This window comes from Arvicanthis niloticus, chromosome 11, assembly GCF_011762505.2.
Source record: "Arvicanthis niloticus isolate mArvNil1 chromosome 11, mArvNil1.pat.X, whole genome shotgun sequence".
NCBI classification, from domain to species: domain Eukaryota; kingdom Metazoa; phylum Chordata; class Mammalia; order Rodentia; family Muridae; genus Arvicanthis; species Arvicanthis niloticus.
The window spans coordinates 50,098,850-50,126,707 of NC_047668.1; the positions used below are offsets into that span (position 1 = coordinate 50,098,850).

The window sequence follows — 27,858 nt, forward strand, 5'->3', positions numbered from 1 at the left end:
TCTGATATTTTTAAAGCCCCTGTTGGAAAGACAGGAAACATTCACCTCCTGGAGCAGTTTTCTAGCCAGGCAGAAGGTATTCCTTTTAAGAGTGACCTAACTGGAGCCTTAGTACACTTCCCAAGTAGCAGAGGGACTGAGCAACCTAGGCTGGGGAGAAATCAGTGTGACTGCTGAAAAAGCCTACAATGGCCTGGCTGGAGCTAGAACAAGCACAGGGTCCACCTTTTAGAAGTCGTATGTGGAAGTCATATGTGGGTCCTCAGGGAAAGCTTGCAAGTCCCTCAGATGGAGAGAAGGACCAACAGGAGGGGGTATAGCCAGCAGCCTGTACAATGTACTAGCTAAGTGGCAGAGACTCAGAGATGCCAGGTACAGGCTCGTGCAAACAATGGGAAAAGCTGAAAAATCAACAGACTTGATAAGAAATGTGGGAAGTCCTTAAGGAGAGTTAAAAGTTAAAAAGAAAAATATTTTCTGTGTTAAAAAATGAAAAAAAAAACGCCAGGCAGTGGTGGCGCACGCCTTTAATCCCAGCACTTGGGAGGCAGAGACAGGCGGATTTCTGAGTTCGAGGCCAGCCTGGTCTACAGAGTGAGTTCCAGGACAGCCAGGACTAAACAGAGAAACCCTGTCTCAAAAAACCAAAAAAAAAAAAAAAAAGAAAAACACAATGACACAATGCATCTGGATCCCGTATGATTTTGTTTTACTTATCAACGTACAAATAATTATTTTCTCAGAAACTACAATTTCAGATGTCCTTTTTGAAAAGAGATCAGAATAAAGCAGACTTAGAAAAGGAAAGGACCAGGGAATGAATTAAAGATTTAATTAAATTAATTAAATTAAAGATTAAAGGATACAGAACAGAGAGATTAAAGGATTCTTTAAATCAGAATAAAGAATCTTCAGAATCCAATCTGGAACCTACAATGACAGCCAAAAGGGTAGTTCCAGATGAGAAAAATTCAGAAAGGCTTGAGGAACTAGAATGGCAATCCAGAGATACAAATATACTGAGTTAAAAATACAGATTCTGTCTAATGAAGTCACCTCAGAACAGTATCATACAACAGCTTATGTTTCATTTTGCAAAATTTGAAAATGTGAAATATTTATATGTATTAAAACATCATACAGTTGATGCAAGTTCAGAATTCCAAAGGGCTTCTGCCTTGAGTTTTGAAAGGAATAATTCTGAGATTGCACATTAGAGATGGTGGCTATACTGGAAATGCCTTTACAGATTGAAGCTGATGATGCTTTGACATATATATATATCCAATAAAACAGAACAGTTTTTTTAGACATTATAGTATAAAACATATTACAGATATATCTTATAAGAGTATACATTAAGCAATTGTAAAAAGATCTAACTACGTTTTAAAGGAAATAGAGAACAGAAGGGGGATATGGGATCTCCCAGACATAGATTAAACAGAATTGAACTCAGGACCTCTGAAGAGCAATCAGTACTCTTAACCACTGAGCCATCTCTTCAGCCCATGCTTTATTTTTTTTAAAGGTCAATTAAAACAGATAAGACAGCTGCTGAAATACACTGGAATTTAGAAAGAACTGATGAATTAGATCAGCCTATGTATGTGATAAACTCAGAATGAAAAGAAAGAAATGTGTTGTACTGAGGAAGAGGCTTTGCCTGTTTCAATAGGAAAAGAAAAGATGTGGACTTCATCAAAATTAGTAAAAATTAGATTTGACCGGAGACCTCCTGAAGATCTTGGCAACAGAAACCAAGGAGAACAATAAAACAGTTAAAGCATATACACTGATCTCTTTATATGGGAACAGCCTTGAAATTGGCTAAGATTTGGATGTCTCAAGCCAGGACTACAGCTATGCATAGCACATAAATCTTGTTGGCTAGAGTCCAAGACTTATCATGTCATCCTTTGTATGGGTGAAAATTTATATTAGTTTGGATATATAGTCCAAATAGACTTATAAAGTTTGATGCCCTTTCCTTAATCTGAATATAAAGAATCATCTTTAGATGAACTGTACATACTGCATGTTAATTCCATACATGTTAATGCAAAAATGTATATTACTTTCAAAAGATTCTATGTTTGCAGAACAAAAGGACCAGACACCAAAGAAGACAAGGCAAAGCTAATCCAAGTTACTATGTAAGGCTGGATTGGCTGAAAGAGATGGTAACAAAAGAAAGATTGGATTCTGAAAGTATCTGTTGAGAACAGATGTGGCTATGAGGGTAAAAGGGGAGCAAAGTATTGCTTCTATTTTCTGATACAAATTTTATAATAGACCTAGTGTTTACAATGAAGCAAAGATAAAAATGCAAATTTACTGAGCCCGTATTTTCCAATTTATTAATATGAGATTCTGTAAGTTCTTTTCTTTCTAAAAACATGTATAGGTGTTTGTCTTGCATGTAAGTCTGTGTAGCACATGTCTGCCACCAGTAATGGCAGGAGAGGGTGTTGAATGTCCTAGAACTCAAATTACATGGTAGTGAGATACTATGTGGGTGCTGGGAATCAAACTGGGACCTCCAGAAGAGCAACCTGTTTTCTTACTCCTTGACCCATATTTCCAGCTTCTCTGGCTTTTTGTGATAGGTAAAATTTCCTGATATTAGGTAATTATGTATTGATAATTATCAACTTGACAATCTAGAATCAGCTGGGAGAATGTCATCTTAAAATGTGAGAGGTTGTTTTACCATGTTAACTGAAGTAGAAAGATGCTGTGGTTCACACCAGAAACAGTTAAAAAAAACACACACACACAAACAAACCAACAACAACAACAAAAAAACCCTTGATAGTTGTGTTAAGGATCTTGCTATATTATCATTCCCAAAATTGGATTTCTCAAAACAAAAATATTTGATTTAAAATATTAGTATCTGGATCTGAGGGGAATTTGTTTGCTTGTTTTTTGAGATAGGGTTTCTCTGCATAGCCCTGTCTGTCTTAAACTCACTTTGTAGATAGACCAGGCTGGCCTGAAACTCACTACCTTTGCCTCCCAAGTGCCCAAGGGATCAAAGGCATGCACCATCACTACCCAGATGGATTCTGAGCTGGTCACTCCTCACTTAACATTTTAAATCTCTTGAGCTTCCCCTCCCCACCCTCAAAATCACCATCTCCCCAAACTACAGATATAAACCAAACTACTTATATACCTGGCATGCCTGCAGCAAGACTCTGACCAAAAGCCAACGTTGGGTTCGCAGCTGCAGCTGCTGCAAGTGACTCTGCTTGCTGCCCTTGTTGGCCCTGACTGGGAGTAATAGGACGCTGACCTGCTCCAGGACGAAGAACCTAGAAAGGGACAACAACTCAGTTAAAAGGAATATAGAGCAACAAATTCATCTTAGACAACTATATACATGTCACAGTAGAATTAGGATATTTTTTGAAAAATAAAATATAAATTTTATTTATTAAATAATTTAAATAAATTTACTAAATAAATTTACTGAATAAATTTTATTTATTTTATTATCATGAAATGTTATAATTTCCACCATAAAAACAAAGAAACAATACTACTGGTCCTTGTCAACTACAATACTCTGTAAAGCAACACCGGGGGTCTAGGTCTTTGGGTAAGTTACTTCTAATACTTATGGCCTACTAGTCTCCTTTTAAAAGATCCAACTAAAGAGGAAATGGCTAGAGAGTTCAATTATTTAACTTTTAAAAATTATTATTTATCAAAATTTACATTATTTTCTAAGGCCAAACACTGAAACATGAGAAGCTTAAGGGAATTCACCTATATGAGACTATGATGTCAAGCTAAAAACCAACCAACCAACCAAACAAACAAACAAAACTCACCAAAAAACAAACACAAGGAAAGTTTAGCAAGAGTAAGAACCTGTTTAAACATGAAACCTTAGTGTGAAAAATAACAAAGTTATCTTTAAAATAAGGTAAAAAGCTCTTAAAATAAAATATAATCATGATGAAATTAATAACACATTTCACAAATATCCAAGCAATTCCTGGCAGAGCAGATTCAGTCTAAGTGCACACACAAAAAAGATACAGGTTAAATAAATTATTAAATGATGCTATGATACCATATACAAAGGCTAAGCTAAACAATACCTTCCACAGAACATCAATACGGCACTTAAGATTATTAAAGAAAATTCATAGCAAAAAGTACCTACACCAAACAACAAGGTATTTAAGTTACTTTGTAGAAATAAGATGAACAGAGCAGCCAGAATTCTCACTTCACATTGTGTTTACATTTATCAACATAATTTTATTTCAGGCCCTTTCAAAAATTGTCTCTGAAGGCACAGACTGGAGGATCTCTGTGAGTTTGAGGCCCACCATGGCTTTATAGTAAAGCCCTATCGAAAAACAAAACAAAACTACCTAATTATTGCTTTATTTGGGAAATTAGAAGAACATTTATTTTGATGTTTCTTGAAACAAGGCCTCACTACTCACAATAGGCTTGCTTCAGTTTCCCAGCGGTGATGGAAATATACTTACCACCACTTCAGGTGTATTAGCAACTTTTAAGAAGCAATAAAAATAAGCTTATGGGGCTGGTGAGATGGCTCAGTGGGTAAGAGCACTGGCTGTTTTTCCAGCGGTCCTGAGTTCAAGTCCCAGCACTCACATGAGGGCTTACAACCATCTACAAAGGGGTGTGATGCCCCCCCCCCTTATGGTACGCAGGTGTACATGCAGACAGAATACTCATACAATAAAAAAGGCACATAAAATAAAAAATAAGCTTTAAAATTACTTGACATTTGAAAAAAAGCAAAATAACAAAAATAGGACACACTAAACCATTTTTGTTTTAGGGTTTTGGTTTTTTGCCCAGACAAGGTTTGTCTGTGTAGCCCTGTCAGGCCTGGAATTAGCTCTATACACCAGGCTGGATTCAAACTCAAGAGATTCTCCTGCCTGTCTCCCAAGTGCTAGGATTAAATAAAGGTGTGTGCCACTACTGCCAGACCACATCAAACTTTTAGATGATCAGAATATTAAAACAAAAGTCAGTAAGTAGTTGTATATCAACTATGTGTTAAGTACTATCATGCTATCTATTGAGGAAATGGACATCTTTTAAATACCAGGAACTCAATGGAATTTAAAGAATCCTCGGTTTATTATTTCACAAAGAAAGGCCTACCTGCTGCTGTCCAGGCTGAGCTTGTGATGCTGCTTGCTGATTGGCTGTGTTGCCTGCTGCAGCTGCAGCTTGTTGCTGAAATAAATTGGCTGGATACACCCCCCATGGAACACCATAATACTGAGGTGGAACCACCGCTGGACCTAAACCCCATATGGCCCACCAAAAGAAAAAAGTCACTAAATTTTATACACGAGATCAGTTGCCATTAAATTATAAAAGGAGACAAGTCTAAGAGTTAAGAGTTAAAGTTAATTATCTTTCTCCTCACACTTGCTATCCCACATTCTTATTCTCTTAAGACATATATCAATCAGGTATGGTGTTGTGGTTTTTTTTGTTTGTTTGTTAAATTGAGACACAGTCTCAGTCTATAACAACTAGTCTCAAATTCATGTCTTGCTTCAGATTTCCAATTACTTGCACCATTACTATACCCAGCTTACTACTGATATCACAGATAGGAGAAGAGTGTTTATGACAGCAGAGGTCTTACTGAATAGATTCACAGTTAGTCCACCAGACTCATGCAAGTGCTCAGGAATGATAGTAATACAATCAATATAAACCATGCTTAAGCACTGAACTTATTTCTGTATCTGTAGCCAATTCAGCCTAAATCAAACTTCCCCCAATGACTTACACAAGACCAGCAAAACGGTCTGTCAAATAAGACTGCATCTGACTAGCATGCAAGGTTCCCTTAACTTAAATAAGCATTTAATACAGCTTTGGCTTGAAGAACAACTGACAATAAAATTCCTTCCATACTGTTTGCACCCAGCTTGCTTGTAATGCTTAAGAAATGTTTTAGATATACATTCTCTTGAATAATTTCATCTACCTTCAGATCATTTCTGAAAATCAGTGTTGCTTTGTTCTGAACATTAGGATCAGTTATTTAAATGAAGATGTAGGCTCTACATTGTAGGATTTCTAAACTACAAACTAGAAATATAAACCAACTCCATATAGGGACGAAAAAGAGTTATTGTTGCAGTGTTGCTACCCTGTAATAGTATAACTGAAAAATGAACTCTGCAAATTTCAGTTTAGTATGGACAATATATTAGTTTTTCAGAGGAACTTCAAATTGCTCACAGCACCCCTCCCATAAAAAAACCTTACATCAAGATTAAAACCAAATTCATAACAAACAACAAGGATAAACAAGTTACCTGCTAATGTTGCTGCTGCAGCCAATCCTGCTGCAGTATACGGGTCGGTCCCTGGAGGAGCAGCACTAATAATATATGGATTTGGCACAAATGCAGCTGGAGCAAGGCCTGCTGAGAATACACCAGCTATATTTAAAAGGGTGAGAAATAATAAATGAAAATGTAAAGCATTTCTTCACTAGGTAAAAAACATTGCTATTCTGAATCTGGGGTGGGATCTCATACAATAAGGGTTCAAATTTTTACTGAATAACCACATTTACAAAACCATCAGCTGTTTTATGAAACTTTTGGTCACCCTAAGTAGTTTGGACTTTGTCCTCAAGACAACAGGGAAACAAAGAGTTTAAAAGGGAGTGACTTTAAGTCTCTTAGATTTTTAAGTCTATTTCTGAGCTTAATATAAGCCCATACTAATTAGGTAAAAGCCAAAAAATGATTGAAAACTATGTATTTGCAGTATTCTTATCAAAAGAGAACAAACTTCCAGGAACTGACAATTACCATATATTTGCCAGTTGCTGAACATGTACTGCTACAATTGTCTCTTCTGGAAAGTAACTACGACAAACTGAAAAGGGAAGGAAATAATGAACATGAATACATTTAAAATTAAAGGAGTTAAGAGATCCAGCTTTAGATGAAGATGATAAAGATGAGTTTGTTTTTTCCTTGTCTTTCTGAGACAGGATTTCTAAGATATAGGCTGTAACCCACATAATTTCATGCACAAGACGCATGCAACTCAGCCATTTTTCAAAACCAGTTTTTTGGGGGTAAAAAAAATTAAGATGTGGGTTCAAGACTATTCTTATACTTACCATCATTTGCTCAGGATTGCAAGCTAAACTCTGCCCAAGGTCAACAGTTTAAAGATTTCTCTCTGGTCGGAGCCGAGGATGGCCTAAGTTTGTGATTAAGAGCACAAACTGGCCTTGTAGAGGACCTAAAGTTCAGTTCCCAACATCCACATCAAGCATCTCACAACTGTCTGTAACTACAGCCTAGATATACCTAATACTTCTGGCTTCTTTGGGCACTCCTGGGTGTGCAGGAACGCACACAATAATAAAGACTTAAAAAAAAAAAAAGGTTCTCACTGAGTTCATCTATTACGGATTTAGTTATTATAGGAATAGAAAAGTGTATGTACTAGTACTGATGTTCTACTTAAGGACAACAAAAAAAAAATCAAAAAACAAAAAAACTGGAAAGCTAGGATTTACTTTTTAAAATGTGTTGTCTCACAAAATTATATATGCCATTTACAACTTGCCAACAGAGAAATCTATCAAATTTTTGTCTTCTACCAATCTGATCAGTAAAGTAAAACACTGAAATAAGAAAAACAATTTTAATTTATGGTTCTTTTACTATCAGCAAGACAAAATGTGCCAATATTTAACTCTTACTTTCTAATTTAAAAATTCAATCCACAAAGAGAGAATCAATTATCTGAGCTATTTTCAAATAATCATTTTTATACATTGCTTTGAAATGTCAAGATTAAAATTGATATATGGCATGGTGACACACATGTAATTTCAGCACTAGAAGGTATAAGCAAGGTCATCCTTGGCTACATAACAAATTGGAGTTTGTGAGGGTAAAGATAGTGGCTGTGGCCAAGACTAGCAAACTCAAGTATACACCCCCCTACTCCTCTATGCATACACAGTACATAATAAATTACTTTTCTAAAGCTTGTAATTCATGCATCATCCTTCCCTAAACACACAGACACACACATACACACAGTGTTCTTATCCAACAATGAATGCACTTGTTATTTCCTAGGCCAATGCCATAGTGTTAATATAATTAATATATTTTAATTAATATAATTGAGCAAGTCCCCATTTTATACTTCAGTTTTTTACTAATTTCCTCACTTCATTTTCCTGAAACAAACAACAAAAACACATCCAATTTTTAAACAAATGAATCCCCACTAGAATTCTGACAAGAATATAATAAACCAGCATTCCAATTCGGAGAACTTACAATGTGGAGCACTTCCCTGGAATTTTTTTCTTCAAACTTTCAAGGAAGCTCAAAACAAAGTGGTTTTCTTCTTTCCTTTATTTTTTTGGGTGAATTAGTGTAGACCACAATGGCCTGAAACTCACAATGTTACCTAATGATTTTCACCCTTCCTAATGCTGTGATCCTTTAATATAGCTCCTCATGTTGTGGTAACCACTAACCACAAAATTATTTTCACTGCTACTTTATAACTGTAATTTTGCTATTGTTATGAGTCATAATGTAAATATCTGATATGTAGGATTATCTGGTATGCAACCCCTGTGAAAGGGTTGTTCTTTAAAAATGCAGTCTATATTTTCTGCTCCAAGCCCCTCCTCTGTTAAATCCTGGTCACACAGACCATCTCAATGTTCAAGAGGATTTCTCAATTTTCTCTTAGGTAATACCCATATAGTAATGTAGTCCATTGAAGAATTGCCTTTTCAACGATTTTCATATCATGTTAGTTTCAAGACCTCTACATAATCTTTGATGTCTTAAATTTATCCCCAGCCCAACAAAGAAAGGTTTCACTATGCAAGTCTTCCTGATCTGAAATTCTCTATTTAGACCAGGCTAGGTCCCAAACTCACAAAGATCTGGCTTTCTTTGCCTCTCCAGTGTGAAGATTAAAGGAAGAGTGCCACCATGCCAAGTTTTGTAGGAAGTGAAGAAGCCCTGAGACAATGTGTGTTGTTAACATGGACCTGCTATGTCAAGGACCCTATCCAATGTCTCAAACACATGGGAGCGTCAAAGCTTTCCCCAGACAAGGCTCAGAGGTACAGCAAAAACAATGTTGACAGTGTCCATAGATTTCTCCCTCCAGATGTCTGCTCCCTAGACATCCCTAGACTGCATCCCTAGAGAACCTGCTTCTGAGGAGTAAACCTGCCTCCTTCTTCAGTTTTATACAATAATGACACTTCCCTATTCAATGATATATAACAAGCATGCTAAACTTCTGGGGTGCTGAGTCTTCTCTCTCTGATAGCCCAATTCACCCAATATCAGCCTTTTCTTTGTCTATGTGTCTGTCTTGTCTTCCTTGCCACCTCTACTCAGGGTTCTGAGACCAAAGCCATGGAAGGACAAAGAAAACTGATCTCTAAATGCTGTAAATGCACATTTAAAATGGTTTATGAAACTTTAAGGCTCTTTTACTTATATTTTATACTTTGAGTGTGTACTCCTATTGAGACTGTTTATCTGATTGACTGTTCTTATTTCCACTGTCATTTCTATTTCAAACATCACCCTATATGAGTTTTCTCTCATCTGTTCATGACCATCTCAATTATATTCTGCAAGTCAAACATCCTAACCAAATCTACAAGCACCCTAGGGAGGAGGGGGTTGTTCTTCCTTATATGGTTTGCATGGTTCAGTCTCTCAACTCTGGTCATTTATCTCCTAGCTTCTTACCAGCTTTTACCACTATAGATTTTCAGATATCCTGTACTACAGAAACTACAATCATCTATACAACCCCACCTTTTCCTTCTGATTTAAGCTCATATTCTCTGTGTACAATGTCTACTTTTAAAAATATGTTGTATCTAATACTTTTTACTAACCTTCTTTTATATGGACCAAGCCTATATTGCTACTACCTATTTTTGTAAAAACAAAAAAGCAAAAACCTGTTCCATAATTTTTAGATGTCCAAAAAAAGTTAACATGCAAAGCAAAATTTAACTTAGATTGGCAATTGTGGTGCTTGGTGAGGCAAAGGGGGGCAGAGTCTCTAATTTTGAAACCAGTCTGGTCTACATAGCTGGTTCTAGGACAGCCAAGACTACACAAAGAAACAGTCTTGAAAACAAAATAAAAAAACAAAAACCAAAAAAGTTAACTTATGTACTCGTAGCTCTTACTGAAAACAATTATCCTTATTATGTATCACTTATAACAATGTTCATACTACTACAATGGAGTTACTGGCTAAGATCATAGGGACTGAAAAGCTTAAATTATTTGCTGTGTTTACCCTTCTATAGAAAAGTTTGGTCAACCCCTTTAGAAGGCTCTTTACACCAATATTGAACAAGATGGTAGTTACTAGCCATATAATTCCAGTAAGCATACAAAATGTGACTACTTTAACTTAAAGATCAGGGAAACACTTATTTCAGAATTAAAAGAATGCAAAATTTCTCATTAGTATGTTTCTTACCAATATCCTAAAATGATACAATGGGTTAAGACAATTAAATAATTTGAATCACTTTTACCCAGTTCATGTTTTAAGCATCGTCACTAAATAATTTAAAATTATTCATAGTATGTACTCTATTTCTGCAGGATCATGCTGTTCTAAGTATGCTGTAAGCTAGCTAAAGGCTGACTGCAAAATTTGATTAAAAAGAACCAATGGTCGAAAAATAAATACTTACAAATGGGAAAATAAGATTAAAAGAGTCAGTTTGATAGCTTGTAATTTCCATAAAATATTTTCAATCTATTCAGCTTTCTAAAATTTGCATCAAATTGTCACGACTGTTTAAGATCCTGTAAGTTCACACAAGCATCAACTAATAAATGAACTCTACACGCGCGCACACACACACACACACACACCCCATTTCTAAACTCATTTCAATAAATTGAGTATTCTGATAACAAAACTTGACAATTGCAAAAAACAAAGACAAGTCACTTATAAATAAATGATCCTTAGAATTAAGGATCAGGCTGTATAGATTAGCTCACCAGTTAAATATGTTTGCTGCTCTTATCAAGTTCTCTTCCCAGCACCACATCAGGTAGCTCCTAACTGTGCTATACCAACAACAGGAAATCTGATACCCTTTTATGGTTTCCAGGTACACTCACAAGCACATCCTCACCCTAACTGAATTCATATAAATAAAAATACATTTTAAAATTTTTTAAAAGAAAAGCAATTAAGGGAATCAACTCAGGAAGCACAACTTCCTGTGTGCTATGCTTTAACAATTGAGCTTCAACCCTTTACTTTAAAAATTGAGCTACAACCCACAAAAAAATTTTAAACACTTATCAACACTAGATTTGAACATAACAACACTATGTATTCATTAACAAGGGTAATTTATGCCATTTAAATTTTCCAAAGTATATTTTAAATCCCCAAATCTGACCTTCTAGAAGCAGATAATTCTGAAGTTTATACCCCCTACTACCCTCTAAAAAAAAAATCTACAAAAACTTTCAAAAAACTGCAAAGACCAACAGCTGTGAAATAGTAAAACAATCATTAAGTTCCAAGTAATAAAACCTGTCGTATTTCATGAGCAGATGAAGCTAATATGTTTTTAACAATAAAAGAAGGGTTGAATTAATAAATACATGGATAAAGGAGGCCCAGGAAGAAAAGGAGGTCAGGTAGATGCCGCAATAAGAAAAACAAAAACACACACACACACACACACACACACACACTTGTAAAAACCCAAAGTAAAATCTCCAGGAAGCCTTAACAGCACTAATGCAGAACAATATATATCTGAGGGAAAAGAAACAAATCAGTCTTTAAAGAGCACTTGAGGGCTGGAAACAGTGCAGTGAGAGAGGACCCAGTCCCCCCAAAACCAAGACAAAAACAACAAAGAAATCCTACCACAAAACACTTGCAACTAGAAAATAAATTAAAATCAGGTAGATAAATCTAGTGATAAAGAATACAAAACTATATATGCTCTATATTAATATCATTTTGCTAGTTTTAATATGCTACAATTAATTATATGAGGAGAATTAGAATAAATTAGACAGAAGGGTATGAGGAACTCCCCATACTTGTTAAATTTTATAAATCTATATCTCCATTTAAAAAGTCCAATAATATATTACATTTAAACTTATTTCACTTCATATCTACTATTAAAAGGGTCAGAATCAGAGGGCTGGGAAGAGGAAAAACAAAATACCTATTAGCATATTAATTTTTATCTATATTATTAAACAGTAAAGATGTGTAAGTGGTAGAAAAAAACAAGAAACAGACAAAAGTTACTAAACTGTAAGATAGCAAAACATGTACTAAACTTGATTTTTATCAGTAATAAATATATGGTTGAGTTAATTCACATTAGTTAGAACTAGATGTCAAAAAAGTTAATGATTTTAAAGACGACTTCTTGGAATTCCTGTTTCTGATTAATTCTAAAAATGAGCATTCTGAATGGATAATAGATTATATAAATAATATTTCATTTCTGAATATTTGATTATCAATTACCCAATGAGAAAAATCCTAAAAACTAACAATATTTATCAAGTATAGATTTTCAAATTTTAAAATGTATATGCGCTTGTGTTTACATGCCACAGAACAAATGTTGAGGTCAGCTAATAACCTGGTGCTCTCCATCACAGATCCTGGATTTTAAGATAAAACTTGGGTCATCAGGTTTTGTGACAAACCCACTGAAGCATCTTGCTGGCCCAAATTACAGACAGATTTAACCAATGATGCAAATAATCAAAGTGATTTCCCCCATTAATCATAATCCTCAGTACGTAATCTGTTACTACTAACCTCAGAGGTATTTCAGAAAGTAACAAAATGTAAACAAGACATTAAGAAATAAAAAGGAAACATTTTAAAATACTTTAATACAAGATTTTTCTAATAATGAAAAGGATAATTCGTAAAGGCTTACCTATATGCGGCTGCTGAGCTGCTGCTAATGCATATTGCTGCTGTTGAGCTGCAGTTAACTGCTGAACTGTTAGTGCATTAGTCCTCTGAAAGAGCTATCCAGGAAAATATTTAATACAAAGATTAATACCCAAACACTGCAATTCTCATTAAAAAGCTGTGAATATTTTAAATACTTATTTGAAGAACTTTCTTAACCATAATGACATTTTAATCAATAAAGCATTAAGTGTCAAAACCTGTCATTCTTACTGATTCACACCACTTCAGATTACACTAATTAATATTAACAATATTAATTAGCAATATTAACAATATTAATATTGTTAAACTTCTTAAAGAAGTATCTTTACCTGCTGTTGGGAATTGTAGTCAAAAAGGCCTACAGTAGCTCCTGAAGAATCCATGGGTACCTGATTACCAGGATAGTCAAACTGTAAGGAATCCAGACCAACTTGGTCCATTGCATCCAGATTCTGAGTTTCAGGATTTGAAAATTCTTCAACAAGTGGTTTATTAGCTGTCGGATTAGGAAGCGGGCCCAATCCTTCTGGGGGATTAGTACTAGGGCCAAGGCGCTCAACTACTTCAGTTGGAGAGGCTTGACGACTTCCAGGAGTACGACTAAATAAAGAAAACAGAAAAGCACTCTGAGTAAAAGTAGCAAGTCAAAGGGTAAAAATGGTGAAGTATGAAGAAATAAAAGGGTCCCAAAATATGAAGAATAAATAAGGCTTTCTGAGCCATCAACTATTTCCATTTCTCATATTTCTTCCTATTTAGTAACTACTTAAGATAACACAGTTTCAGTATTTTTAATTTTATCACTCTCCTCAATTTAAATAGCATAATCATATAACTCAATCATATAGGTAAGTCAAATATACAGATAAGAAAAGTTGTTAAAATTTAGAACTATATACTAACTGAAACTTTTGTCTAAAACCATAAACAAAAAATAATAATAAAAAACAATTATTAACCGGGCAGTGGTGGTGCACGCCTTTAATCCCAGCACTTGGGAGGCAGAGGCAGGCGGACTTCTGAGTTCAAGGCCAGCCTGGTCTACAGAGTGAGTTCCAGGACAGCCAGGGCTACACAGAGAAACCCTGTCTCGGAAAAAAAAAAAAAAAAATTATTATAATAACAAACGTGGCAAAAGTCCACATATCAAAAAAACTAATCACACATGACGGTTACAGTTTCTGGGACTGAAAGAAATCTAAAAAACAAAAGCTGACTCACAACTGTGACTTTTGGAGGTTTTTGTGAGCAAATCCTTTTATCTTTTGGGCCCGATTCCTCAATGAGAATAAATGTACAACTGGGTAGGTCTAGCTAAAAGAACAAGAAGGAGCGAGCAAGAAACAGAGTAGCAGCCAACCAGCAAGCTTTTATGAAAGCCGTAATATAATAAATAGCTACCCAAAGACCATCTTTACTATATCAAGTTGTTTCTGTTTAAACCATCAAAAGAAATGTAACTGTAGAAATTTTTGAAAACTTAAAAGTATACAGAAAACACACAAAATTTTATATAAACAAAATACCGTACTGCTCTACCATACAATTTCCACAAGAAACTCACTAATACTGGATTAAAATTTCAGCATTGGTTTCTCTTCTCATCAACATTCTTCATATTTCTGACATTCTACTACTACTACTAACTACTACTATTATTAATGTAGTATTCTGCCTGCATGTATGCCTGCAGTCCAAAAGAGGGCTCCAGATCTCATTATAGATGGTTGTGAGCCCTAATGGAGTTGTTGGGTATTGAGCTCAGAACCTCTGGAAGAGCAGCTAGTGCTCTTAACTGCTGAGCCATCCCTCCAACCCCCTCTAACATTCTTTTTACATTGTTTTTAATCCTAACTTAGTCCATCTTCTTATATATGCTTTATATATGAATCTTACTCTAAATGTACTGCTCTGAGAAGTAATGTATTCATAACACATTCAAAGTATGTAAGTATCAAAGTATTAGTAGTAATAAGTGTTTTATTTGTCTCAAATACCAGCTGCAATAGCCTCTAATTTAAGAGGTTCCACATTGGCATAAATTTGCTATCATATACACAGGAGTTTACAAAGTAATTCTTAATTACAAGTACAGACCATTAAGTTCTTAAAACATTCATGCTACTTCCAAGTCAATCACTGTTTTTGCAATATTAGATTTCAAATGTATTTTACTTTTAGCCATAACCTGCCTTTTGTGGGTTTTTTCACTTGAAACATTTAAAATAAACAAAAAAAAAAAAAAAAAAAAAAAAAAAAAAAAAAAAAAAAAGCAAACCAAAACAGGGATTCTTACTAATTCGACAACTTTAAAAGGTGGAATAGTCCTAAACTTCATTCTAGTAACGTATATATTCATGACGTTTTACTACAAATTTTAATGATAAACTTGAAAGAGACCATATAGCCACAGCTACTTTTCTGAAGCATTTTTACATGTCAAATACTAATTGATACTGTATTTAACTAGTAATTTCAAACACATATTTAAAATCTAATGGAAAAAAAACCCCATAAATATAGAAGTTCACATTAATGTTTAAAAGGGAGCAATAACCTTTCACATAAAACAACTCAATATAGCAAAAGCAGAGAACAAACGAAAATATTGTGCTATCAGTGGTGCTATTTTCTTGCTATAGTTAATGGTGTGTTAACACTTCAATTATAAATATATAAATCAACCGAGTTTTAAATGCCTGACCTTCACTAAAACTTAGTAGCAGAAAAGAAAAATCAAGAAAAGATTCTAAATAAAGAACATTATTTTTTTTCTTGTCAAAAGAGGTTTACTGGTTTTGGATGCTTTTTTGCACTAGAAACTGATGAAGATGATTCTTTAATAGATTATTATGCTTTGTTAGGTGAAGGCAGTAAATACAGGAACATAAAATGCACCAAGTAACCGTCCCTGTATCTAAAGTTCCATGGTTCATGAGGTGAAGCTTGACAACTAACTGGAGACTGCAGGGATCAGCCTGAAGCACCGACTTTCTAGTATGTGCAGTGTTTAATCTAAAGCCGATGACTGAAACCAAACCAAACCAACAACAAAAAACCACATTTAATTGCTAGAAACAACTAAAAGTAAGTATTCAAGAATTCCAAACTTAAAGAAGTTATTGCCTATTTGAAGAAGCAATTATGTACTAGCACAATTCATATAGTATAAGAAAACCACTGATTCCTAAACTAATTTTGCCTATATCATATATCTAAGATGGAAAAAAAACTAAATGGCAGGGGATGAAAGAGAAAAATCCCACTGCAAGATACTCAAGCCCAACTCAAGGGGAAAGGAAAAATCATATTAAACCTGCAAGTCACAAGTTAGCAAAGAAAAAAGTCCTAATTTAGTTCATAAGACAAAAATAGCAGCTTCTAACATTAATCTTCCAATATAACACTGTTTTAGATATAATTTTGAAGATTTTTAATGACTCATGATCATTAATTAAAAAAAAAAACTCATCCAGATTAACGCAAGGCACAAAGGAAGTAAAGTAATCCTAATTTGGAAAAACAATCTAAATCAATCATATCAACTAACCATAGTAACTCCTAAAAGAAATATTTTTCTTCTTGAAAAAGTTAAAAATCTTACTTAAAATCTTTGCAATCGGCATCCATTCCATTTGGCAAACCTCTGCCATTTATTTTAGAGTCCTCATCATCTTGTTTAAGATCTCTGTTTTGGTCCTCCTCAAATGGAGAAGCCTTGCCTTTTTGATCTCCTTTCTCAGGTCCATCTGTTTCAGCATCTCTAGTACCCTGAGGAAAAAGAATCTGTTTGATTCTCAATACTTAATAGAACAGAAAAAAAGGCACCAAAAGGTAGTCTAAAACTACCCTGTAGTGCATGTAATGATAAAACAACAATTTAATTTTGTTAAGTGAACTAATTTAGCAAAGGCCAAAAAACTAGAGATTTATAACAGAAGGGCTAAGTCAACCTTAACTATAGCGGTATAGGAAATGCAGTAACACCACAAATTATAGTATTTAATTGTTACATAATTCAACTTAGTTACAGATTAAGTACTATCAGGAGTAAGCAATATTACCTTTGCAAAGTAAGTTTTAAAATATGATTTGGTTTTTGTTAACACAGTCTTAAAAACATATGTATGTACTTGAGATTATTCTACAATTTCATGAACTAAAGTAAACAAATTGTAAATAGCTTTAAAGTTTCTTTCAGTTCTATGGTCAAAAAAATAAGCTGCCTAAACTGGAAGCAGTGGCCCATATTTGTAATGCCAGGACAGGAGACTCAGGCATGACTCAGCTAGCCTGGTCTACACAGTGACTTCCAAGCTAGCCAAGGATGGAGATAGATTAGATTAGATTAGATTAGATAAGATAGATAGATAGACAGACAGACAGATTGATTATATAGTAAGATCTTATGTCAAAAGAAAAAAATAAAAGAGCAAAATACCATAAAATATAAAATTCAATGAAAATATTAAATTTTTATTCAAAATACTTACAAAAGTTCCCTTCCTAAATCGAGAATCCAATTTATCAGCAGGAGAGGAACTTAATACATATTCTACCATGCTCACACCAAGGCCTCCACTTTCTGAGCGCGGAGAAAGAATTGCATTTACTTCACTGTTTCCATGAAAACTCTGTCCAGATCTTCTCTGTACCATAATAGGCTGGGACATTGAATGATCTGTTTGGGAAAAAAACCAAAAACAAACAAACAAACAAAACAATACAGTTTTACTTTTAAGGCAAGTAAAATATAGTTTACAAATTAACCTATCAATTTCAAGAAAACCAGTACTTCCTTTTATTATAATATTCTTGCTATAATAAATAATTTTTTATTCTGGATAGTTGGGACATCTTTTTTCAAATGATTCATTTTATTATTTGTGTGAGTCAGAGAACAGCTACATGTGGACAGTTCCCTCCTTCCATACTGACATGGGTACCAGAGATCAAACTCAGGTTGTCATTGTGGCAAGTGTATTTTTACCAGCTGAATAACATCACTGACCTAAGAAGATGCTTCTTAAAAATGTAGATGGAAAGTCAGAAGGCAACTCTGTGGAGTTGCTTCTCCTACCTTCACAAGAGTTTAATTTAGTGACAAATTATGCAAAAGAGTCAAGTCAAAACATATCAATGTGGCAGAAGAATGACTCTGAAGGCTGAATTGTTTCTAAGCCTTTAAACCTTCAGAAATAAAACCTATAAAAACAAAACAAGTGGCAGCAATTCCCAACCTCAGTTATACATCACACAAACCTAACCAATTTAGGGGGGAAAAAAAATCAATTAAATCTCAGAATTTTATGTGGTTGGTGAAAAACCCAAATATCAGATAAAGACTTATTAAAAATACTTTCTAGTTTCTTTTATTTTTAGAACAAAATTATGTACCCAGAAATGCCTTTGTTGAAAACAAAAGGCAATTTTTAAACATCTGAGAAGTAGCATAATTTAAATACAGTCCACAAATTAGAAGCAGTATTCCAAGATTTTATTGCTGAAAATTGTTTTTAAAGAAACCAACAGGCTATTAATTAACTCTGGCTCATTTGTGAACAGAAACAACACTCAATTCGTTTCAGTCCTTAATACCATGGGTATATTCACTTATTTCATTACTATAATAATTTTGAAGTAAATGGTACTTTCATTAGTTCTTGTTAAGGCTCTTTTGTTTCCCACTTGTATCCCTAAGAGATTTGTCATTATACTGTTTCCTTTACTCATTCACCCTCAACAATTTAAATATTAGTATATACTGTCACTTCTGATAGGTATTATGATTCAATGGGGAATCTAAGAACAAGACAACCTGTCTTAGTTAGGGTTACTATCGTTGTGATGAAATATCACGACCATAAGCAACTTGGGTTTATTTCACTCACTGTTTTGTGTTAACAGTTCATCACCAAAAGCAGTGAGGGCACAAACTGAAGCAGGTCAGGAACCTGGAAGTGGGAGTTAATGTAGAAGCCATGCAAGAGTACAGCCTACTGTCTTGCTTATCATGACTTGCTTATAACTTGCTTTTACAGAACTGCAGAACCAGCACATGGATCACATCATCCACATTGGACAGGGCCCTCCCGGATCAATTACTAATTAAGGAAATTCCCTACAACTGGGTCTTATGAAGGCATTTCTTGACTAAAGTTCCCTCCTTTCAGGTAACTGTACCTTTTGTCAAGTCAACAAAAAAACAATTCAACATAGAGAAAGAATGAGTATGGAGACTGGGGATGTAGCTCAACTGGTAGTGATTGCCAAGCATGAATAAGACTAAGTTTGGTTCCTACTACTGTATAAAGCAGGTGTAGTAGTACACATCCATGATCTCAGCAATGGAGAGGTGGAAGCAGGACTATCATTATTTCAAGGTTATTCTCTACTACACTGAGGTCCAGGCCAATCCAGGATTACATTTAATAAGGAATAATCGAAAATAGAATAAAGTCCCTCAAAAATAATCCAGAATTTTACAGGAATATAAAGCATGGACAATTAATTTTTCCCACTCTTAAAGTAAATCCAAAAGAAGAAATGACATTTAAGTGGCATAGAAAGGAGGAGTAGACTTACAAAGTGAGACAATGGAGGAGGAGTGAAGAGTATTTTAGTTATAGAAACTATCATGTTCCAAAGTCCCACGGCTTGAAACATGCTTTAAAAAAAAAGTAACCAAACTGATCACAATATCACTTTAGCTACAAGGAAGTAATAATATATATGATTAGACCTCTCATAGCAGCAGAGAAATAACTTTAAAGCTTTATTACTATGTGTATGAAGTATATGTAGATGCACAATGTGCCATGGAAAATATGCAACAGTCAGAAGGCAACTTTGATTGTTCTCTGTTTGCATGAGTTGCAGGTCACCAGGTTTGTGCAGTAAGAGCTTTACCCTTGTCACTGGCCCAAGAATTTCTGTCTTTCCTTTTCAGAAACAGGATCTCACTATGTCCTCTGACCACCTCAATCAGTGCCCTGTATATCCCTACTATTATTCAACCCCTAAGGCAATGTAATTTGTAAAATATATGGTTAAGAATTTTGGGTTTTCCTTGATTTTGTTCACTTTGTATAGCACGCACAAGTTGTATCACACTCAGCAATTAAAAGAGAAAATGTGTAAAACACATTTACTTAATATCCCACAAATTTGATTCATCACAAACGTTTTAATAAAATATGTCAAAATGTTTTAAAATTTACAAATAAATACTGCAAATTCTACAGGTTATAATTCATTATGTGCCAAGTTCCTTTCCTCTAATAGTTTCTTAGATCTAACTTTCTCCTTGCAACTTATTGGAATCAAAAAATATTTTTACCTGCTCTGTTTCTAGGAGGTCTGTATCACCAATTTATATCATTTCTAGATGTGGCTAATGTTTTACAGCACTAAACTGAAATGCTGTTAGATTAATCAGTCACTGTCACCCAAAAGAATTTAAGACAGAAAATTCTGGTTAACTTAACGAGTCCTCTAGTAGTTTCCAAATTTTTATCATCAGAGTTAATTAAAACACAAAACAAAGAAAAGGACTATTAAAATCCTGTACTAAATCTATATCTAATCAATATGTGTATTGTCATGTAAGACTTAACTATTGTTACAAAGCTAGGCAGTGGTGGCCTATGCCCTTAAAACCAGCACTGCAGAGGCAGAATCAGGCAGATCTCTGAGTTCAAGGCCAGCCTAAGTCTACAGGGCTAGCTCTAGGGACAGCCATGGCTATAGAGAGAAATCCCGTCTCAGAAAAAGAAAAAAAGAAATCTAAACTATAATCAACAAAGGTATCACAAAGTTTTTCCCTAAATTATTTAAGGATAAGCAGTTTTTTAAAAAATCAATTTACTCCTAATTCTCACACAAACACCAATAACTCACGAGAAGGTCCCCATGCAGTCTCTCTCCATTCATCATCCCCAAGAAATATGCCTTTTTGTCCATCTTTTGTTGAATCATCAGGTTCCCAAAATTTTTTGGTAGGCAAAAGCTATTTGAAAGGGGAAGAAGAAAAAGAAAGTTTTATAATGTTATACAATTTACAAAAAAATAAGTATATAGGGAAATATAAATATATCACGTATATGTACATGTTAGCTCTTGCATACCTTTGAGATATCTATTTTCCAAGCCATCTCACTGAAGAGCAAAGAACTCATTTATATACTGACTCAAATAATTCTAGGCCTCTAATACTATTTTCAAACATTTTTGTTATGTCCCAATTTTTCTCAATTTTTACTAGATATTTTATTATTCACTTTGTGTGGGAATTTTGCCTGCCATGTATGTATGCATATAACATCCATGCTTAGTGCCAAAGGAGATTGGAAAAGGGTATCAGATCCTCTTAGACTGGAGTTATAGATGGTTATGAGCTACCATGCAGCCGCTGGGAACCATCTGAAAGAGCAACAAGTGCTCTTAACCACTAAGTCATCTCTTCATCCCCTTATGATTTTCTTTATATATAATTCTCAAAACACTTAACAAATTTCTTGCTCAAGATTAAAAAATGCCAAAGAAATTATTAAAAATTCACTTCTAACAGCTGCCTTTGAACAATCTCTTATCAAAGTTCCAAAACAGTATTTTTTTCACAATTCTTACTAGCTTTTGAATATCATCAGTCAATTCCAAATCAAAAAAACTATGAATAACAGAAGACACACAAAGAGAAACCCTAATGATATTTTTTGAGATAATAACCTCAAGGTCTTATGCTCTATTCTACATGGTAACATGTAAAAATTACATCAGTCAATAGGACTACTCACTTACTACTCTCTATCCCTGACACTCAGAAACAGAATTACATTTGTTTGAACAGATTCGTTTTAAGACACACATGTGGCATTTTAAGTGAACATTCATAAAGACATTACTTGCATCCTATTAATTAAATGCCAAGTCATTTAGCACTCATAATCAGACCTGTATATACTTCGACTACTATATTGACCACACTAATTACCTGTGTTTGTCCCTTTAAAGGCATTGTAACCATCTTCAGAGAATTTAAACAGACTGGAGTAAAATATAACTCAATAATACCTGATGTACAGTCTGAGAGACAATTTAGTGTGTATTTGCAGAGGGCAAGGCGAGTTGCATGCAAGGTGATGAATACAGTAAGCATAAATGAAGCAGAAAACCATGAACAAAAGCAAAACTTAAGAAAATGCAGTGTTGTACATAGAGAAGATGCAAAACGACCCATTTAACACTGGTAAAGCTAACAATGAGGTTAAGAAGACCCTTAAAGGCATGTTAAGGAAACAAAGTTTTACTAAAGCAACAGGAAATCAAGACAGGTTAGTGACAGTATGTTTTGGAAAAACAAGGCAAGTTGTAATACCAACTGATAGAATACGGAAAACTAAAAGGCAAGAAAACCATCAGTTTAGGAAAGTCACAACAAAGCCAAGACAGTTAAGAACTAAGAGGGTACTGGTAGAAAATATCTGAGAAAAAAATGAATCTCAGAGACATTGGAAGATAAAGACATTGATTACAAATGGTGAAAAATGTAAATAAAATTCGTAAAAACTAAATGATACTATTACCAAACCAACAGTGTTTTATATAAAACATCTTATCGCGTGTGCGTGTGTGTGTGTGTGTGTGTGTGTGTGTGTGTGTGTGTAAAATGTAAGATAAAGTTTTAACTAATCATGGATACAGAAGTGGCTAGGTGAATTACTTATCTTCTGAGAGAGTAGAAATAACAGTATTCCACACTGAGGAGACTATTCTGTTCCAAGATAATATTCCAAGTGCCTTCATAGACCACTGCTTTAAACTACAGAGTGCAGAATTAGAGATTGGCATAGTGTGGTAAAATACCTGTCTAGCATATACAAGGCTCTGGGTTTTATCCTCAGCACCACAAATAGGATAAAATAAAGCAAAAATGTTGATTGCTTAAGTAGGGAAAAAAACTATGTAGAATATTCAATATTGCCATTTTTCCGGGTACTTCTATAAGGAAAATAGCATTTATTTTTGCAAACATGTATAAATTATTAGATATTCAGAAAATAATTTAGCTAAAATTAACACTTCTACTTAAAAACCTTCTGTACACTCTAGAAATGCCTTTTTTTAAAAAAAAATGTTTTCTCTGTGTGTGTGTGTGTGTGTGTGCGTGCGCGCACGCACGCGCACACTATATGTAGTACCTGCACATTAGTGTGTTTGGAGACAAGAGCAAAATGTGTCTTTATGACTCTTGCCTTTTTACCTGTGAGACAAGAATAGGGTAGGCTGGCTGACCAGTAAGCTTTTGGGATTATGGGTACTGGCAGCCATGATTTTTTTTTTTTTTTTTTTTTTTTACATGAATGATGGGGACCTGAACTTAGGTCCTCAGGCTTGCAAAGTAAGCACTTTTATCCACTCAGCCATCTCCATAGAAAAATACCTTCTGTGGCAATTTAAACAGTAATTTAAGTGTTCTTCCTAGCTTGTGACCTAAAATGGATTAAAGATAAGAAAAGGCAACAGGTTGAAAATAAATAAATAAATAACCCCAAAGAGTTAAAATAAAACCTGAGAAAACATAAGGTTAAATGAATTGAGACAGAGATTTCTCCATAAATTCTTTGATTATGTATGACATAGCATAAATAAGATTTACATTATAGAAAATAAGGCTAAGAAAATTTAAAATCTAAAAAATATATTATTTTCCTACTAGTGCCCTAACTCACAAAGCTTTGAGTCTAAACCATGGTTGGGACACTCAGTGTTTCTTGTCAACCTGTCCTTCCATCCTCAATGTCAGATATGACTAACAAACTTTTTTTTTTTTTTTTTTTTGTCCTCCAGAAACAATTTATGGCTTGCCCTCTCTGATGTGAAGAAACCAGTGAAGACCCTATATATACTGCCTTATACACAAATCAACCAAATTCCTGGTCCAGCATTTCAGGAGGTACATATATGCATCATAATTTTCTACTATAAACTTAAGCAAAAAATCTCAAGCTAGCCAATTAGCATGCTTAAAGTTAAGTTCATACAGCTTATCCAAACTCAGATACTTTCAAAAAAAGGGATGTTATGATGACATAACTCAACTACCTGGGGGGAGGGGGAAATCAAGACATATGATCACTCATAATACAAGTTCAACAAAAGACAAAACAAAACAAAGTCCCAGATGAAGTTGTAGAGAACAGCAACAAAAGAAATCACAATGAAATTTCCTAAATCTCTAAAATGGTGCTTTCTAGTCTTTATCTTTGCTGTAAATTAATCTTTTCTATAAATAAAAGATAGTAATAATTTCTACTCTTCATTTTTCTTTTTTTGTAATGAAAGCACATTAAACCCACTGTTCTAAGACTGGAACTACAATGAAAGACCACTGAAAAGACTCATTCAATCCATCATCTAGATTATAGCAGTCATAAATACTAGGAACCTTTCATTTTATTGACTGTTTATTTCAAAGAATTGTATACTGCCAAAATTTTGTTCCTTTTCTTTTTTCTTGTGTTACTTTAAGTATACCAGAGAGATGAAACCCTAATACTTAAGAATAATTGTCTGATACAGTTTTTCTGCATAAGAAAACACAACCAGAAGTTTAAATGCCAAAGGTTCACACATATAGCTAGCTGATAAAGAACACCGCTGGGATTTAAATTCTTAAGAGGGTTCACTTTAAGGCTTTACATTTAACTACTACAGAGGATGGTACTTTCCAATTCATCATATTTCTAAGAATTTCCATTATTAAGACTATCACAGGCTAGAGAGATGGTTCAGTGGTTAAGAACACTGGCTGCTCTTCCAGAGGTCCTAAGTTCAATTCCCAGCAACCACATGGTGGCTCACAACCATCTGTAATGGGATCTGATGCTCTCTTCTGGTGTGTCTGAAGACAGTGACAATGTAACTCATATAAAATAAATCTTTTTTTTTTTTTTTTAAGACTCTCTCTAGGTAAATAAAAAGTTTAAGATTATCTAATTCTTCAATCTTTGGATAAACTCTAAGAATAATTGAGACAGTGATTTTTATAAATATACTGCAGTCTTCTAAACACTACTTGAAATAGCTTATTTTCCTTGTATGTTTTGTTTTGAGACAGTCTCTCTGTGTAGTCCTGGCTGTCCTAGAGCTGTGCACACCATCAGCAGCCTCTGCTTCCTGTCTAGATGACATAGCTGTTTACATTTCCACTGATCAGTAAGAACACCTGAGTTCAGTCTTACTTCTGTTTTCAAAGATTCAGCATTAATGGCATAGCTAGTGAGATTTCTGTGACAACAGAGGTCTTCTTAGTTCCTCCAATACATTCCTACTCCATTACTCTAAAATTTTGTTTTGAAGATAGATTTCATTGCATAGTTCCAGCTAGCCTGGGACTTACTATGGAGGCCAGGCTGGCCTTGAATTGGAAGATCCACCTGCCTCTGGCCTCCACAGTACTGGGAATTAAAAGGCATTTACTACCTACCATACTAGGCTCTACTTGAGATTTTTTTAAATGCTTTATATATTTTTATTTTATGTGTCTTGGTGTTTTACTTGCATGTATGTCTGTGTGAGGGTATCAGATCACCTTGGAACAGGAATTACGGACAGATGAACTGCTATGTGGGTATTGGGAATTGAACACAAGTCATCTGGTACAGCAGCCAGTGCTCTTAACCACTGAGCCATCTTTCCATTTTAATATTTTTCTAAAATACTGTGTAAAATAGGAGAACATTATTTATCACAACAGTTATGAAACTACCCCCCCCAATAAAACTTATTAGCTCAATGATCTAAAGTTGAATTTTGGTATCTTCAAAAAATCTGAGGCAAGGTCCTTCTCTTCTGTTATTTCAAAATTAAACAAGAGCCAGCTAATAAACTGATGACAGTTAATAGTCATGTGCCTCTCTGGCTACTTCATTAAAATATTACATCTCTATACACACTAATAAGGCCTAATACCTCTATGTGTTATATTTGTTTGTTCTAAGTCGCATGATATAATAAAAATCAGTATGGACAAAAACATGCTATCAAGAAAAAGAATGAGTTTATGAATACAGATTTGTTTCTATCTTTGGGCGAACAACTTAAGAAACTGACCTCCTGGGCTGGAGAGATGGCTCAGTGGTTAAGAGCTCTAACTGACTGCTCTTCCAGAGGTCCAGAGTTCAATTCCCAGCAACCACATGGTGGCTCACAACCATCTGTAATGGGGATCTGATGCCCTCTTCAGGTGTGTCTGAAGACAGTGACAGTGAACTCAAATACATAAAATAAATAAATCTTTAAAAAAGAAAATGATCTCCTGATGATAGCTCACAAAAACAATACATTTAAAGTGATTCTTATAAGTATACACAATGATTCTCCATACATTAGAGATTTATAACCGTTAAAATTCAATATGCAAAACTTTATCTTTAAAAGAACAGGGCAATCCATTAAAAAAAGGATTGTTTTACATTACAAAACAACCCAAACAAGCAATTTTAGAAAACTTAAGAGCCAAAGAGTACAGGCTGCTTTAATTTATTCCAATGAGTGAATTCTGGAATAAAACAAACAAAACACCTCACCTGTCAGTAAAGGAGGAGAAGACTGGTGAGAGAGAGACAGGCAAAGAAGGAAATCCCAGAAGGTTCCCTGCTGCCTGTGAGATGAGGAAAGATAGAAAGGCTTGTGGGAGAGAACCCAGAGACAGAAATTTGAGTAGGCTTCTTAGCTATCTCTTAGAGGTAACAATATTAATCGGTAAACTGTTTAAAAGAAAGAAAAAAAAAAAACCAGCTTATTTAAAAAAAAAATATTTGTACTGGATGAAGGTTTTATGTTAAACTGGCCTGCAGCCATCCACCAGACAGCAAGAAGTTTAGGCCCTATCTATATATCTATAGCACTGTGCTTGTGCACATCTGATGTGTCAACTAATAAGGCGTGGGTATTAGCTTACTTCATTTGACTTACTATTCAACCCAACTACTCTACTAAAATCTTCATCTACCCATAGACAACTAATTCAACCACTGCTTCTGACCATAATTTTTCTATGTTTCAAATAAAAAAAAGGCAATTTGTAAATAAATTCATAATGTACATGGAAGTAAAGAACCAAGTCTAGAATTAATGTAGGGTTCTCGCTCACTCTTATGAAAACCAAGTTCAAATCTGTCACAGACGGAGGGTAAAAACAGTTCAAAAATGTTTTCACTATTTTAGTATCTGAAGATAGGGCCTTTCTATGTAACCTAAACTGGCCTTGAGCTCAAAACTTTTACAGCGTTGGCCCACAAAGTGCTGGAGGTGCAGGCATGTTCTACAATGCTCCCAGACCTGCTGTTAAGATATGCTACTCTACTTTCTAAAAACTCAAAAGAATACGAGTTGCAGGGGGGACAGTCCTTTTAACTGCCTCTGTTTAGTCTATTGTAGTGTCAGTAATGCCTGAACAGCTACTATGCTACAGATAAAGCTTTTCTTTTAAAACCAAAAGTATTCCCTCTCTCAATTTTTTCTTAGGGCCCAGATTAGATTTTACTTTATGTACTGATCTAACAAGTTTACTTTGGCAATACTTAGCTTAAGCACCTTAACTCACCCTTAAATCAGTCCTCTGAAAATGACAAACTCTGAAGAAAGGGAGGGTTAGCTAGCTGCAGGGTGCCCTCTTGTGGCCCAAAGGAGTGACTGGACTCTCTCTCTGCATCTGAAGAGCACAGCATTGGATGGAGTGAGTCTCATGAAGGTCTCTAATCTACTAAAGTAAAATAATCTCCAGGAGCAAACAATTAATTATACATCTTAGGT

The 27,858-nt window shown here is 34.6% G+C and overlaps 1 protein-coding gene across 13 annotated transcripts in view; it reads right to left on the minus strand.

Annotated features, from left to right (window-relative positions):
• The window catches only part of Pum2 (pumilio RNA binding family member 2), a 73,158-nt gene that overhangs the window by 23,515 nt on the left and 21,785 nt on the right, over nt 1-27,858 (minus strand). For 5 of the 13 annotated variants that reach the window (XM_034514425.2, XM_034514417.2, XM_076942129.1 and 2 more), the window contains exons 3-10: nt 20,941-21,049; nt 17,535-17,722; nt 16,646-16,812; nt 13,371-13,641; nt 13,019-13,112; nt 6,345-6,470; nt 5,167-5,309; nt 3,182-3,320 (exon numbers count right to left, since the gene is read on the minus strand). In XM_034514425.2, the coding sequence (XP_034370316.1) occupies nt 3,182-3,320; nt 5,167-5,309; nt 6,345-6,470; nt 13,019-13,112; nt 13,371-13,641; nt 16,646-16,812; nt 17,535-17,722; nt 20,941-21,049 (1,237 nt within the window). Of the gene's footprint in view, nt 1-3,181; nt 3,321-5,166; nt 5,310-6,344; nt 6,471-13,018; nt 13,113-13,370; nt 13,642-16,645; nt 16,813-17,534; nt 17,723-20,940; nt 21,050-26,630; nt 26,705-27,649; nt 27,758-27,858 lie in introns of all 13 variants that reach the window. The other 8 variants (XM_034514422.2, XM_034514427.2, XM_076942130.1 and 5 more) reach the window with 4 other exon arrangements.